Here is a 15,358-nt window from a genome sequence, read left to right as displayed (position 1 = left end):
GCGAGGGGCGCCGCCATCTTGGCTGCGGGGGTGATGGGGGCGCAGCGGAGCCGCGTCTGAGGCAGCGGAGCGAGCCCGGACCGAGCCGAGCCACAGAGCCCGCGGGGCACCGCCCGCACAGCCGCGCTGCACCGCCCCCCTGAGCCCCGAGCCACAGGTACGGGGGTCCGGAGGGGCGCCCGCCCGGCCGGGCCTGCCGCGCCAGGCCCCGTGCCGAGGCTCCACCGGGCCGGGCGGACCGGGGCGGGTCCCGGTCGGCGGCGCTTCGTCCCGGTGCTTCCCCGAGCCGCGGCCCGGCGGGCCCGCGGGGCGCCGTGCGGCCCCGAGGACGCTGCGGGCGGGCTCCGGGGCCGGCAGGGAGGGGAGGGGGCGGCCGGGCCGAGAGGGGTGAGGCTGCCGGGCAGGACTAGGCCGCTTTGCTCTGTGTCACCGCCGCCTCCCACTGCTCCTCTGCACTGCACAGTCGGCAACGCCACCAGCAAACACAGGCGGTATTTATATATATATGTTTCTGTATCTCCCCCTTACGAGCTGTTGCAGTTGCACGTAGGGTGTGTATGTGTATATTGTAGCGTATATGTGGCTGATGTGCAGCCTTATCTCTGCTTTTAGTTGTTATATTGACGTGTGCCGTCATGAACTTTGACAGAAAAATGGCTTTGAGGGTTGAAGGAAAAGCCACTTCCTATTTGAGAAAGCAGTGAAAGTATTCTAGGCTGTTTTTTTTGTCAAAGCTTATTTAAGCTAAACAGAGTGAAATTCTGTTCTTTCTCCTGACTGTTCATTGCCTGCTTGCAGCACATTTTAAGTATCTACAACATCTGTTGGGAGCTTTCTCTTGGAGTTGTACTGAATTATCCTTGTACTAAAGCCAGGAAGAGGTGGGTGACTGCACTGGGGTGTCTCTGGCAGTGTCTCTGGAGGTTACTTGGTGTGGCCTTTGCTTTGAAACGGGGTAGATCTGTGTTGTTGGGACGTCTTTCAGAGGTAACAGAACCCCTTAGCGAACAAGATTTACTCAGGTTGACTGTATCCTAAATGATATCAAACCCCAAGTCACCACATCCTTTTCAGGAGCCAGATGTTATCCTATGGAAAGTATTGGCCGGGATTGATTCCTGTCGTGGTTTGGACTGAGGGGCCCTTGTGCTTGGGCATTGCTCGGGAATGGGAAGAAAATACAAACCTTGGGGAATTTAATTACTAAATGTCACAATTTAATACGGTTTAGAAAGGAATTTGCTAGCTTCCTGTAGGGATTTGAAAATGTTATAAATCTGAGTGGAAGGAAGAAGTTCCTCTTTTCCTTTCCCATTTTATGAATAACAAAAAAAAAAAAAAAAGAGGAGTCCTTATGAAGGACAGCAGTTTGGAAACAAACCTGTTCTACTGGAGGTACTGGGATGTAAAATGTAAATAACATTTTAAAATTACCTGCTCACTCCTGGGCATCTAATGAAACCTGCTTGTGATTGGTTCTCATTTTGCTGTATCTTCCTGAAACAGGAGGTAGATCTTAGTTAATTTTTACCTAAAATGTCTGTGACTTTTGTTTTCCAAGGTGATGACGCAGAGTGTTGTTCTGATTTGTTGGAATGACAGAAAACTCTTCTGGTTTTGTATATACTGTCCCAAATTTACCTGATGTCTCTGGACCTCTGTTGTCCTGCTGTGAACAGACATGTGCTACAGGTTGGAGTGTTCTGTAGGAAGAGGAGAGTGGGATAAGTGAGAAAATACAAGTAGATGAAGGATGGCTGAGAGGAGGGACATGGCAGAAGGTGCTCGAGCTGAGGAGGACAGGTATGCAGTGATTAGGTCAGCCCTGCTGCTGGGGTGTGGTTAGGGAGAATTGAGGTGTGCACATATAAATGCAGGAAGTTTAGGAAGCAAAATGGAGTAAGTTAATGAAGCAGTATGTGAAACCAGTAGAAGGATAACCAGCACAACATGGGTGTGACTGTAGAGCTGGTGAGGAAAGTCAGAAAGTGAAGGTAGTGTGATATGTAGCTTTGATTTAAAAATAAAGACGAAGTTCCTCCTATAGGAAGGAGAAGTGAAGGCCTGTGAAGCCTTTAGAAAAACCTTCTAGGCTTCAGGCTGGGTTAAGGTGTTCCATATGATTGAGGAGTGTATCAAATGCATTTTTTCAAGAACAGCCTGGAAAGGGCTCTGCAGGGCTGCAGCTGGTGGGTCTGAGCCCCAGAGCCTGCAGGCCTCGTGTGCTGTCAGGGAAAGAGTACTGGGTGTGGGAATAATACGGAAATGCAAAGTGATCCTGGACAGCAGCTCACAGAGGCTGCTGGGTGTCAAAGATCAGCTCAGCCAAATTTACTGTCTTGTGCTAATTTGATGCTTTGGTGAAATCCAAGTGGGGGAAGCCAGGGAGGATGACTCTGGAAGAGCTGAGGGATGAGTAAGGAACTGGCCAGCAACAAGTGATGTTGTCAGACAGGTGTGAAGGCTGCAGCAGGCTCTGACACTTCTCAGGGATCAGACACAGCAGGGCTTTGTAAAGCCAAGCCTGCAAAAACAAATAAATAAGTAGAGCAGGGTGGCTGCAGAGCATCATCTTAAAGAAGGCCAAGATGTTGATGTGGTTTAGGAAGACGTGAATGTCTTTGGTGTGTGAAAGTGAGAGAACCACAGTGGAATTTAATTGTAGCAGACCTCATAGCTTGTTGTGGACACAGACCTATGGGAATTCAGTGCTTGGCTGAATGAATTGATAACAGAACTGTTACTACCTCCCAGTGTGCTGTGATCTTACAGATGACCACAATTGAAGCACTCACAGACTGCTTCTGGTAGCCTGCTGAAGTAAGGTACAAGTTGAACCACGTTGTTTTGTGTGCTTGACAAAAGCCTTTATCAGGGGAAAAGTGCAATTATGAAATGAAGCAATTCTACCTCTCTCCAGCTCATCCCCCTTATCAATCTTAATGTTGTCTGTTAATTAATATCGAAATAAGTCTGCAGCTTCAACTGTGAGAGCCTTTCCTGCTGCACACCATTGAAGAATGGTGCACAGAACACCTGGCTGGCCAGATGGACTACAAAATGCCTTTTGCTTCAGAGTAACTAACCAGTGGTTCCCTGCTGCAGAGTGCTGTGCTTTGCAGGGAACCAGTAAAAACTGGGCAGTGCTGAGTTTGAAGGTTGTAGTTTTTTTTCCCCAGGCCTCATCCCTGCACATGGACCATCCATCAGCTGATGGTGTGAACCACAGCAGTGTCTAATAAACCCTCTGCATGCAGGTTCTGGTCTCATAACACATCTGCTTCTTGTTGGGCATACAGATACTACATTTCTCAATGCAAATTATATCCAGTGAAGAGTTAAAACCGTGTCCTTGAGCTGGAAGGAACTGCACAAGTCTCACAAAGGCTGGTATGAATCTGATATTTACAGTTATGTTATTGTGATAAAGAATGTTACAGCAGTGTGCCCAGAACAATCTTATCTCAGGGTGTACAGATGTAGCTGATACTTGAAATAAGGCTTCAGTGAGATTTCTAAATATCTGTGTAGTGCTTGTTGATTAGAGGAGGTAGATGTACTGGTATCTTCATTAAGGTCATCTTCAACTTTTTATTTAAAAATAAAGAAGTTGTCGGTATGTGGAAAATGGATTTGACGACACTGCTCACTGTAAAATTGCCAGTCTTAATGTAATGCAGAAATGAATTGTACAGGCTTTGAAATGAGCATAAATCTGTGCACAGTGAGGCACGATCCTCTGGCCAGGGGCCATCCTGCAATAATGCTCTGGGCTCCAGGGCAGCCTTACCTGGGAGAAGGGAGCCAAAGCTTGCTCCGAGCTGGCAGACTTTCCCGGAAGAAGGATGGCAGGTAGGCCAAGCTCCCAGACTAAACTTCTGCTTTCTTTTAACAGTAAATTCATGGCTGGTTAACTTTGATGTCATAGTGCACAATGCCAGCAGTGGCCGAGGCTGAGCTGTGGATATTTATGTGCAACTTCCTCAGCCCTGCAGTTCTTGCCCTCGCAGCTCTCCCAAGAGGAAAGCCCCATCCCCCCATATTGGAACTACTGAGATTCACATGTCTGGAACAGAGAGGGTGGAGGCAGAACTCGAGTTTTTACAGATGGGTGATGGTTATCAACATATCAATGCCTTGCATTGACATGTAGCTGATAGTTTAGAATTTACTGACCCCTGTTGTGCCCTGTTCTTGTCTGGACTTCCTTCTTTCGTCTGCAGCAAATGCTGAGGTGGTCAGTTTTCCAAGGCTGAATTCTCAGCAGGGTTTCTGTGTTTAGTTTGTTGCATTTTTTTTTGTCTCCTTCAGCACAGAGTCCTTGTGGAATATCACTTTTATTCCAAGATCTGAGTGCAGCTTGAATTCCTGCTAATCCTTACTGGAATTTGAGCATTTAAAAGTTTCTTATTTGGTTGTTTTAGTATTGTTTGGGTGTTTATTTTATTTTTTATTTAAAGGAGTCATCTGTTCTCCAGAAAAAAATCCTGACCTTTACTAATGGTTTGGAGTATTTCAGAATCTTTTCTGTAATGTGACCCTTGGAATAAATGCAATATCAATGGTTTTTTGCATTGAAATAGCATAGTTAGACTTTCTAACTTAAAGGGCATAATGGAAATAGACATATCTCAGCAAACAGAAACAGTCTGACAAATAAACAGAGCTGTATATTTAGCAATGAATGTCTAGTTGAGACTCGCTTCAAATTCAGTTTGTTATAGACTGCACTGAGTTTGCAGTTTCTCCGTGCTTTATTAAAGTCCTCCTCACTTTCCAGTGATGCCACTTACACACTTGGATAGCAGGATGCATTTCCCCCCTGGTTGGAACAGCACAGCACCACAATGTTGTTTACCATATGGTGATATCCTAGAGTCATGTGCTCAGAAACATGAAACTTCCCTGTGTTTGTGAGTACTTGGCATTCCTTGGCCTCCCTGGTCTTGGGAAGAAGAGAGGGGACCCAGCCTTCTGCAGCTTTCATAGCCCCACGAGTGGTTGGTTCCCTGTCTTGGAGTTCATGATGCTGGTTGGTTGGTTTGGGGTTTTTAACAGCATAGGTTACTGGATATTTCCATCCTCAGAATGCACAAATCTTTGGTCCATACTGGTGCTCTTGGTGTCTTGTGGCTGTAACACCCAGCTGTTTTCTGTGGAACATGGTGCAGTTCCTGCTCTCCTCCTGAAGTACTTGCATGTATAAATCAGCTTTTTCAAGCTCTTTTTTATACTTCCAGTTACCTTGTAAACCCCCAGTTTAGCCCTGTGTGCCATCAAATGGAGCTGAGCTATGAGCATGCTGGTCCTGCCTCTGCTCAGAAGGCAAGTGGCAGGTGAAGTGTCCTGCAAGAACACATGCTTTGCATGCCCAGTTTACTGTGCTGGGACATGCTGGAGAAGAAGAAAAACATAATGTGTGAAGATGTTCAGGAAACTTGAAGGACTGGTTGTTTCCACAGTGATACATTCATTTAGAACTCAATATGGAGCAGTGACTTGTCTTTATTTACTGCTGTTGAAAATAACCAGTGCACGTGTTGAAGCTGGTACTGTAACTCTGGACTCTTCCAAGAAATAAGGCAGTAAAGCTGCTGCCTTGCTTGCTGAATTACTGTCCAAAATTGCCACTTTATTTCCTATCTTGGAATAAGCTTGGTTTAGTAGAACAGCGTGTGTCTATATAGGCCTTAGCAGAGGTGCTTTACATACTGCTTGGGATAGAAGGACTGAGTGTTTCCATCTCCTGAGCCAGGCACGGAGGGAAGACAAGGTGCAGAGCAGCGCCTGGCACTCAGTAAACCCTTCTTAACTTCTCTGGGAGTTGTTCCCCCTCCGAGGTCTAGATAAGCGTGTTTGCCTCAAATCTCTGCGCTGGGAAGCGGAGGCTGCTGGCTCTGTGCTGGGAATGAGATTTGTTCACCTTTCTTACTGCTGCAGTTCACTGAGAGGGATTAATCGTGGTTCAAGGAACAGTACTTTGCTTTTGAGAAAGTCCCAGGCCTGTAAGCTTTCCTCTGTATTTCTTTCCAGTACTGGTTTCATTTGTCATGTGAATGACACATGACCTAATGAAAATCTTTCTAGGCTCCAGCAATGTTCCTTGTAAGGAGTACCATGTGTTTGTAAGGGCTGGCTATCTGCCATGCAGGAGCAGGAAGGGAAGCGCTGAATTCCTGCTAGAAATTTTCCACTTGCTTAACTGATCACAGTGTATCCAGTTTAACTTAAAACCGGGGACAAAAGCAGGCATTTCCCATCTTTTATGTTAACTGGCAACATCTGGCCCGTACAGATGTGTAATCCTGGCTAACTGATGTGTTAGTTGGTAAGTCAGCTTTTACTCCTTGCAGATTTAAACAGCTGAAGCCAGTTCTAATTCCCTCAACATTTAGGAAAGCACAGGAAAATTCTGGAATATTAGAGGTACTTTGGCTGCTTTTTAAAAAAGAGAAACTGCTCAGCAGCCTTGCTGTAACACTGCCATGCTGACAAAGCCACAGAGATGTTAACTAACTTCCTGAACATCTGATTTGTGGCTTGCACTGCTTTTCCGACATGGACAAGCATCGCCCCAGACCCCGGTCAACGCTGCTACAGCATTCTTCTAAATCTTAGCTGTTTGCTGCAAGCTGCACTGTTTCCTTTTTTGCTGTTGCAAGTCTCAAAAGTGTGAGGTAATAGCTCCAACTTGCTGGTTTTGTTAAATCTCTTCAGATTTTGTGCTGGAGTCAGATTTTATTTTCAGTTCATACATCAGCTCTTTGGCGGGTGAGCGCTGGTCTGGCCGTGACTGTGCAGAGCAAGGAGGGACTGAGCTTTTCAACAGCTTTAAGTCTTTCTTATCTAATCAGTCTACTGATTGTCAGTACTACCTCAGAGCATGTTTCTGCTTGGAGGCTTTACTGACAGGGGCTCAGAGCAAACGGTGTGGGAACTTTGCTGGCTGTCTGTGCCACTAATTCAGTGACTGTGGGGAACTACACAAATTTGAACTGTGAATGAAAGGGTTGTTGTGGGGGGAGAGGAAGAGGGAATTTTTTTGCTTAGATGAACTAAACTGGATGAATTGGCTTGAATTTGGTGAACAAGTATCAGTTCTGATGCGTTCTATTTTTTATTTTAGTGCCACAATGGCAACTGCACCTTACAACTATTCTTACATCTTTAAGTACATCATTATTGGTAAGTACCAGTGGGCACACACCTGTTCATGTTGCTGTGTGGATACCTGAGACGCCTGTGGCTGTGCCATGCTGCTTTCAGTAGGTGCTTGTCCCACCTCAGTCCCCACAGGTCACCACATTTCTCTACAGCTTTAGCATTTACTGGAGCATTTTGCATCATTAATCTCAAAGGTTTTGGAGTTTATGTTGAAGGCACAAGTGCTGATCGGAAACGGTTGCATGAGGCTTATAAATCTCTGTCAGGCTATATTTTTGTGTTTAAATGTTGCTTTTAGCTGCACCTTCCTTGGCTGCTTAGTCAGGGACTCTCAGGGATTGCATTTATTGCTATCCTGGAAAAACTGGTCTTGCTGTTAATTGTTTAATTGTTAATGACCTTGTGTAGGTGTAAATGATCTGCAGTGTTATTGTACAGGTTTGTAGTCAGGCTGCTGTGACAGGCTCAGCCTCTGGAAAAGTTGGTTCTTAAAAGATCTTGCTGTGTCTCACTCTTGGCATTGCGCAAGAGGATCAGTGGAAATGGAGCAATTTCTTGGGGTGTTCTGGATGGTTGTCAGTATTTTTGATGTTCTTACTGGTAATTGCAAGTAAGGAAGGAGCAAGAACCAAGTGTATTTTACATTTTAGTTTCTTCAGATGTCCTTTTTATAACCTTGTGAGATCCAGTTGTAAAATCAGTAATACAAATTAACTTATTTCTTGAGTGTTCTGCTCCACTCTCACTTGCAGGCCTGTTCCTGTGACCAGAGCTTTAGTGCCAAAGTTGATAAATGTGAGGATGTAGCCAGGGATAGAACGCTGCCCATCTGACCTGAGAAATGAATGTCTCTGTGCCATTTGTTGTGTGGGATGAAGAAGATGTGCTTGTTGCAACAATGATTTAACTGTTCTTTCTGTAACAGGGGACATGGGTGTAGGAAAGTCCTGTTTGCTTCATCAATTCACAGAAAAGAAGTGTGAGTATTGCAGTTCATGATAGTTATTCTACCTGACACCTTCATCCCTTTTTCCTGCCTGTTTCCATCGTGCATGAGCTCGATTTGGTGTCTTACTCTGTATGAGTTTGGATTGTACTGGGTCACAGTTTTGGTTTGACTTCAGCAGATGCAGAAACAAATGTTGATGTAGTAATGGCAAAACCTGCTCCAGCCAGTCTTGCCTGTGAGGAGTGGGAGGACTGGATCTGATTTAACAGCTTTTCTGTGGATTTTGATATGAACAAAGAGAAATTTCTTGACTGAACTTCACATGTCTTCAGTATTGGTGTAGCTTGATCACAAGCAGTTGGAGTTTTTAGTGCTGTTAAGGAGTTCAAAAGGAGAACAATGATTTTTCTTTGAGTCCTTGTTTGCAGCCTTAAGCAGCCCTGCAGGACACTTGGCCTGCTCTGGGTGATGGTGTTTAGGGCTTACTGCAGTCTCTCCCAGCTGAAACATTTTCTCATGTATGGTATCATCACTAATTAAGAATTAGCTTCACTTCTTCCTCGTGTGTGTTGCATTGGGGTTTGCAGCAGCTGTGACCTCACTCAGTGAGTAAGTCTGTAGGTATTTATCAGTACAGGCATCACCATGTGCTACTTGTGAGGGGGTAACAACTGGGTAGAAGCTGCAGTTAAAATACTTGTTTTCTAGTAGAAATAGGGATTTCTGATTGTTGTTTTTAATGAAAATGTAGTATCAGCCAATTATTTAAATGCCATTTTGCACATGGTCAGTTTCTCCATGAGGAGAATGTTCTTACTCTGTGAGCACCAAGCCAAAGCAGTACAACCAAACTAACGTGCCAAACACCTCTGCTGTGAGACTGCCACTAACTCTAGGTAGCCTGAGTAGATCCTCATCCTGTCTGTATTTTCTTGATCTTTCTCAAAGATGAGCTTATTAACATGAGTTTATCATAACTAGAAAGATGCCTTTTTGGACTTGATTTGGTGTGTTTGTAGCTACTTATGAAACTGGCATTTTCCTGTGGACAGTCATGCTGTTGCCCTGTCTGAACCAACTTTGGCATTTGTTTTTGAAGATGTGACACACTTTTTAACTGTATCTTTCTTGGTAATTCCCTAAAAATTATCTTTTCCTACTGCATTAAAATAGTTAACCGTTTCTGCAAGGATAGACTGGGAATCGGCTGACTTGGTGCCTTCTGCTATGTATGGCCAAAGAGCAGCAGAGAAGGCAAGGAATTTTATAACTGTTTTCAAAACTAACAACAGCTCAGGAAATACAGCATTTTATTTCTGGTTAAGTGATGCAGTTTGGGAACTGTAGCTGTAAAAATGCTTTTTTAGAGACTGAAAAACTAGTAAAGATAACTGAAAACTTGTGGTAGTCATATCTTTGCAGCAAGGAAACATTGTCTTAGGAAGATCTGATCTTTGCTCTTATTTTTCATGACAGTTATGGCAGACTGTCCCCACACAATTGGTGTTGAATTTGGCACAAGAATAATTGAAGTTAGTGGCCAAAAAATTAAACTACAGATTTGGGATACAGCAGGACAAGAGAGATTCAGGGCTGTCACACGAAGCTACTACAGAGGAGCAGCAGGAGCTCTCATGGTCTACGACATCACCAGGTAAGGGCAGCAGAGCTCTGGGTGTGCTTGGTGAGGTTGGGATGCACAGCCCTGTGAGTTCTGTCTGTCTGTCTTTCCCTGTGGCTCAAAGGCTCTGTGTGTGCCTGGATGAGCAGCATCCTGGTGTGTGATGCCTGCTACACCTTATCTAAATACCCCACTACTTAAAGAGCTGCACATGAGACACAGGGAATGATGTGAGCTGCTTTTCTTGGAAGGTCTCGCTGCTGCTGAGCCTGAGGAGTTTGCCATTTCAAGCTGTGCCTGCCTGTGTTGAAGCTGTTTTAAAGAACTGGCTTTGTCCTTAGAATCTGCTCTTCAGCACATGGATTTTGCTGCTGTGGAGGCAGTGGCAGCGCTGCTCACCTGGCAGGGGTGTCCTCAGTGGGCCCAGCCCAGAGCACGGCTGTGCCGCAGTGAACGCGTGGAACTGCCCGGGGTGTGGTGGGGAGAGAGCCTGGCCTCAGCCTGACCCTGGGCCTCTTCCCCAGCAGCCTGCTCCTGCACAGGAGCCATCCTGGCTTCCTCTAGAGGTGAAAACTAAAGATGCTGCTGAAAAAATAATGCATCAGATGCACTGAGATACTTTTGCTTTCACACGTCTCTCATCTTCCACTGGGGCTGTTCTTGATATTCTTCAGGCACTTCTTTGTTTTTCCTGCATATGTAGGTGTATTTCCTGTTTGTGCAAATCTTGAGTAAAATATGAGCTTCTGCAGTTTGTTACCGAAGTGCTGTTCTGCTGCACTGTGTTCTGTAAGAGTATTTGACAGGAAACCCTTCAATGTGTTCTGTACAGAACAGCATCAGCATTGTCTGTGTGCAGAGCTGTGTGCTAGCAGTGGGAATTGGGCTGGCTTTCCACTGGTGGTGTAAGAGCTGCTCCAGGGGTTTAAACTTGACTTGAGTTTGAGAGTCCACACTGCTGCTTCTTTGTCTGTCTTGACGTGGGGAGAAGAACAGGGATGATGGATGTTGCTGTGTTTGGATGCTGACTCTGCTGTTGGCACCTAAATATTTTATAAAAGGCTAAAACTGTCCTCTCTTGATTCTTTGCAGAAGAAGTACATATAATCACTTAAGCAGCTGGCTGACAGATGCAAGGAACCTCACCAATCCAAATACTGTAAGTTGGACTTCATTTAGCTTAAAAGCAAGATTGCTTCTCCCTGAGCAAGAGGTGGGAGGCTCAGGCCAAAGCACTGCAGTGGTCTCTGCAAGAGCTGCCTGTGTTCTCTCTGCTGCTCCTGTTCCCACTTGCAGAGTGCAGTGATTCACTTCCCTTACTGCAGCTGGAGCAAAATGGCTTCTTCTAAAAGTCTTCTTGTACCACTCACCTTTCAGGGTCTATTTGAAGCAGTTGGAGACAAAATTGGGATGAAATCTGGACCAACCTTGACTTGTGTTACTCCTTGCTTTGTCAGTAATGAGGTGAATGCTGTCCTTAGGTTGGAATGTAAATTGGATCTCCAGCAAAAGCTGACCAGGTTTTGTGGAGGAAGATTCTTCTGGGTCTCTCTGCCCATATCACAGAGCTGTCGTTCTTCAGCCTGTTCCTGAATGCCTCTAAAATACCTTAGCACCAAACTGATGAGAAATCTATACTGTGATGAGAGAAAACTTCAAAGATTGTCTGGATTAGCAGCTGTTTAAACAAACACAAGAAGTGGCTCAGGGTATGGCTCTCATGAATAAAGAGCAGCACCACTGCTTTTTAGGACCTCATCTCATGAGAACATCCTAAAGCCTTGGAAAGTGACAGCTGGAGATGCTGCTCCTGCTTTCCCAAAGTGGGGAATGCTAGAGCAGAGTTCTCCAGAAGGAGCATGGCTTCTGTAGATAATCTGCTCTGCATATTTCCCTTTGTTTTTTTAAAAAGTCTCATTAATAATGAAGGTGGCAGTGAAAAGGCTCATAATCTTTTTCCCAGACTAACTTTGTCTCTCCTGACCCAGGTGATAATCCTCATAGGAAACAAAGCAGACCTGGAAGCACAGAGGGATGTTACATATGAAGAAGCCAAACAATTTGCTGAAGAAAATGGTGTGTTTTTTTCTCTTGAGCTGGTACATTTCCTACAAGATAGTGATGTTAAAGTGATTCCTCAGCATTGATAGCTGCAAGCTTACACTTCAGAGTCATGGAATTGTATGTACAAACTCCTGCTGTGCCTCAGGCAGTCTGGCATAGTGCTAATTGTGCTTAGTTCTAGAAATGCTGGCGTTGATGCCTTAACATAGTCACAAAACCTTGTTCAGTACTAAAATAGTGTCTTGCATGTAATGGGAAGGTCATGATGTGTCTGACTTTGGGTTGTTTGAGGTGTGTTGTGCACTGACTTAAACCTCTGTCTCTGAACAGGTTTATTGTTCCTTGAAGCAAGTGCAAAAACGTAAGTGACTGAACTGCTCGCATTGGTCTGTTTGCTTTGACTTGAAAGTAACTTGGAACTGAGACCTCTGGCTGCATTTCAGGCAAAGACTGGTTGAATTCAAATGAACTGATTGGGATTTCAGGCCTTATTTGAGTGTGGAATGTGTTCATGTGGGTAAAGGGTTCCTTCCCCCGGGTGTTCAGAGCTGAAAGTTTGGTTTGAAGGCAACGACCAGTCCCTCCACTAAGTGAAGAATTGCTGTGCCATGCTTGGGGCCGGCTGTGTCACTGTGTTTCCAGGGCCACCAGGAAATGTGGCTCCCACTGCCACCTGTCAGAGCAGAACTTTGTAACAAAAAGAGATTTTGATCCATAGTGGCTCCCTTGTCTAAGCCTCTGTCAGAACTGCCCTGTGCATGTAGCTCAATGCCTTGGCTTATTTTTGCTCCTCAGTGCTTTGGCACATATTCCATATTCCGGGCTGGTGCTGATGGCTGTAGTGACCAGGGAGGGCATTGCCCTGTCCCGGGACTGGGTTGTTGGGCTGGAAGAGGACGGGGCAGTGCCCGTCAGGTCCCAGGGCAGTGTTTGCCCAGCTCCCTCCAGAAGCAGCACTCAGCCCCAGTAACTTCTGCTGCTCTCTTGCAGTGGAGAGAACGTGGAGGACGCGTTCCTGGAGGCTGCCAAGAAAATCTACCAGAACATCCAAGACGGAAGCCTGGACCTGAACGCGGCCGAGTCGGGCGTACAGCACAAACCGTCAGCCCCGCAGGGGGGGCGGCTAACGAGCGAACCCCAGCCCCAGAGAGAAGGCTGTGGCTGCTAGTGACCCCTCCGTGGCTCCTCCTGACCCCTCACCTCTGGCTAGGGAGTGGTGCTTTTGACCGCTTCCCCATCTTCTGTACATCTTACTGGGTTTAATTAAAACTCTGAGACAAGTTTAACACAGTACTAAACTGCTAAACAACTTTAGATGTAATCAGGTTATCAAAGGCAAGTAGAGTAATAAAACCTCTCCTGCATGGTAAATCTAGAAGTTTTTTTTTTCCTTGATTGTCCTTGTGATAGTGTCACCGATACATAATTTAAACTGAGCACTGATGCCGGACTCCTGATTTTACACTTTCGCAGGGCTTTGTCTTGTATGGTTTATTTTATGGTTCTTTGGCCTTTCTTCCCCACCTCTAACTGTTCGAGCTGTCCGTAGTAAAGGATAAGTTTTTGCTGTGAAATGACTTCCGATGGTAGCGAGGGGCTCTGTAATGATGTGCTTTTGTTGGAAGAATTCCCTGTGGGATGTGCTGGGGTCGGGGTGGCGCAGGGAAGTGATCTCTTCATTCTTGTGCTCAATTGCTTTACGTCATTTTTTTTGCCACTTTTATCCTTTACCTTTGTTAACAGAACGTAAATATGTATAAAATTTGAAGGAACTGAGCTAACAGTTAAATACATCCTGTGTATATGATTTTAATGAAGAAAATGATGCCTGGCATTAGAGCAGTGTGTAAGAACCCCCCGTTTTGTACAGTCTGAGCTCTCTGTGCCCCCCTGGCAGCACAGCCCAGCTGTGGCTGCAGCTGCTGGGCATCACTCACAGGGTCCCCACGGTGCTGGGGGACACAGACGTTAACACTAGTGGGGCTCTCATCTCTGCACTGTGCAATCCTCCCCTCGGCACTCAGCAGTGCTCTACCTGCTTCTCTTTGGCATTCTCGGGCTTCAGCCGTGGCCGGGCTCTCGCACACCTCCTGCTTTTACACCTGTAACTTTGGGAATGGGCAGAGGCTGAACTGGACAGTTGGAACAACATGTGCTCTCTAGGGATTTTTAACTACTCTTGTATTTTTTTAACAGTGCTGTGTGAGGGGTTTCTTTAAAGGGTTTTGCTTCAAGCCTTCAGGTACATCCTTCCTGGAGTGCCACAGCCTGGCTTGTGTGTGAGGGGGTGTCACATGGTTGCTGCACTAACGTGGGGTTTTACTGTGGCTCCTTACGCAGCTTCACCTGGAAAACCTCACATGGTTTAAAAATGGAAGGGGGTAAGTGCTTAACCACAATCCAATGTCCCACATCAGGCTTATTGCAGCATTTCAAATACAAAGTAGTCTGAAAATCCCTCTCTAGACACTAAAACTGTACAATGTTCAGACTTGTAAGTAACCAGTGGTACCAGAGTATTGTACAGTCAATGTTAAATAAAAGCCAAAACTGGAATGTGCAGACAATAGGATTTGGGTAACTTGTGTGCTGTCCCTTTGTTTTGTCTGGTTAGTCCTTTTTTAACTCCTGTTCCTCAGTAGATGGGTATGTTCAAGATCTCCAGCTCCTGCATCCTGCTTAACCCAAGGCTGCACCAGGGTTTGCCCAGGGACCACGACCTGCTGCTGATGTGAAGTCAGTGTTGTAATGACTACAGCTTGTTGAGGTGCAATACCTGTACTCCCAGAGTAAGTTACAGTAGGTCTTATTGTTTCTGTCACAGAAAGGATCTGTTTGGACTGCTGTACTCCTCATTTGATGTAACAATGCTATTAATCTAAATATTTGTAAATAAAGTACCTGTATCTAGATAAACCTCCCTGCTGTGTGTTACTCTGTGCTGACAGTGGGACCTCTAAGGGGGGAGAGCTCCTTGGAGTGCTGGGATTTGTGCTCAACCTTTACCCTGGGCCTTACTTGGCACAAACTTCAGAGGGGTTCCCAGAGCCCAAAGCCGTTCTCTAAGGGAAGCAGGGCAGGGTGGTGTTTGTTCCCAGTGAACTTGGACAATGGCTTGGTGATGCTGCATAGAAAAATGTTATCTCTAATGAGGATGAGAAAGGGCAAGACTGAGAGTGATGCCAAAGCCTGTCCCCAGGAAAGGGTGGGGAGGGCTGGGACAGTCACTGCACAGCCCCTGGCCTGTGTTGTCCTGCTGCCTGAAGGATTTACAAAGTGGCTTGTCCTCCACGAAGTAGGAGTAAGTTGATTGTAATTTTGTTAAGAAGCCATTATCTGTATCCACCTGCTTCAGACAAGTGATGCAGCCAACAAGTGATGCAGCCAAGCCTCAGGAGAGCAAGAGCTGCTCACCCAGCAGCCATGAAGAGGTACAAGGACAGAAATGCCAGTGTTGGACATGGTCCTGCAAAGAGGAGCCCCAGCACTCGGAGCATTGCCACTGTCCAGGGCTGTGCCAGGATCAGTGTCCTGGAGAAGAGCTTTAAAGGAGAAGAATC

At 45.8% G+C, this 15,358-nt stretch overlaps 1 protein-coding gene across 2 annotated transcripts; it reads left to right on the top strand.

The window, feature by feature from the left end:
* On the top strand, positions 1-14,714 carry RAB14 (RAB14, member RAS oncogene family). 2 transcript variants are annotated; one of them, XM_042052750.1, is made up of 8 exons: positions 1-157; positions 7,127-7,185; positions 8,090-8,143; positions 9,590-9,767; positions 10,827-10,893; positions 11,723-11,810; positions 12,129-12,159; positions 12,789-14,714. In XM_042052750.1, the coding sequence occupies exons 2-8, from the start codon at positions 7,134-7,136 to the stop codon at positions 12,964-12,966; spliced, it is 648 nt and encodes a 215-aa protein (XP_041908684.1). In that variant the 5' UTR covers positions 1-157; positions 7,127-7,133; the 3' UTR covers positions 12,967-14,714. The 2 variants fall into 2 exon arrangements, with proteins under 2 accessions (XP_041908684.1, XP_041908686.1); XM_042052752.1 differs by lacking the exon at positions 1-157 and adding an exon at positions 3,300-3,390.
* Positions 14,715-15,358: the final 644 nt, after the last annotated feature.

The sequence above is a fragment of the Corvus kubaryi genome, unplaced genomic scaffold (genome assembly GCF_017639235.1).
Source record: "Corvus kubaryi isolate FWS band 111438036 unplaced genomic scaffold, C.kubaryi_AGA036_p1.0 78, whole genome shotgun sequence".
Taxonomy (NCBI): Eukaryota; Metazoa; Chordata; class Aves; order Passeriformes; family Corvidae; genus Corvus; species Corvus kubaryi.
Note: the sequence above shows the minus strand (reverse complement) of the source record. Positions and strands in the feature narration are given on the sequence as shown.

Coding starts and splice junctions, on each gene's coding strand:
- RAB14 (XM_042052750.1), top strand. CDS start 7,134: ATGGCAACTGCACCTTACAACTATTCTTACATCTTTAAGTACATCATT. Junction 8,144..9,589: donor TCAATTCACAGAAAAGAAGT/GTGAGTATTGCA, acceptor TTTTCATGACAG/TTATGGCAGACTGTCCCCAC. Junction 9,768..10,826: donor ATGGTCTACGACATCACCAG/GTAAGGGCAGCA, acceptor GATTCTTTGCAG/AAGAAGTACATATAATCACT.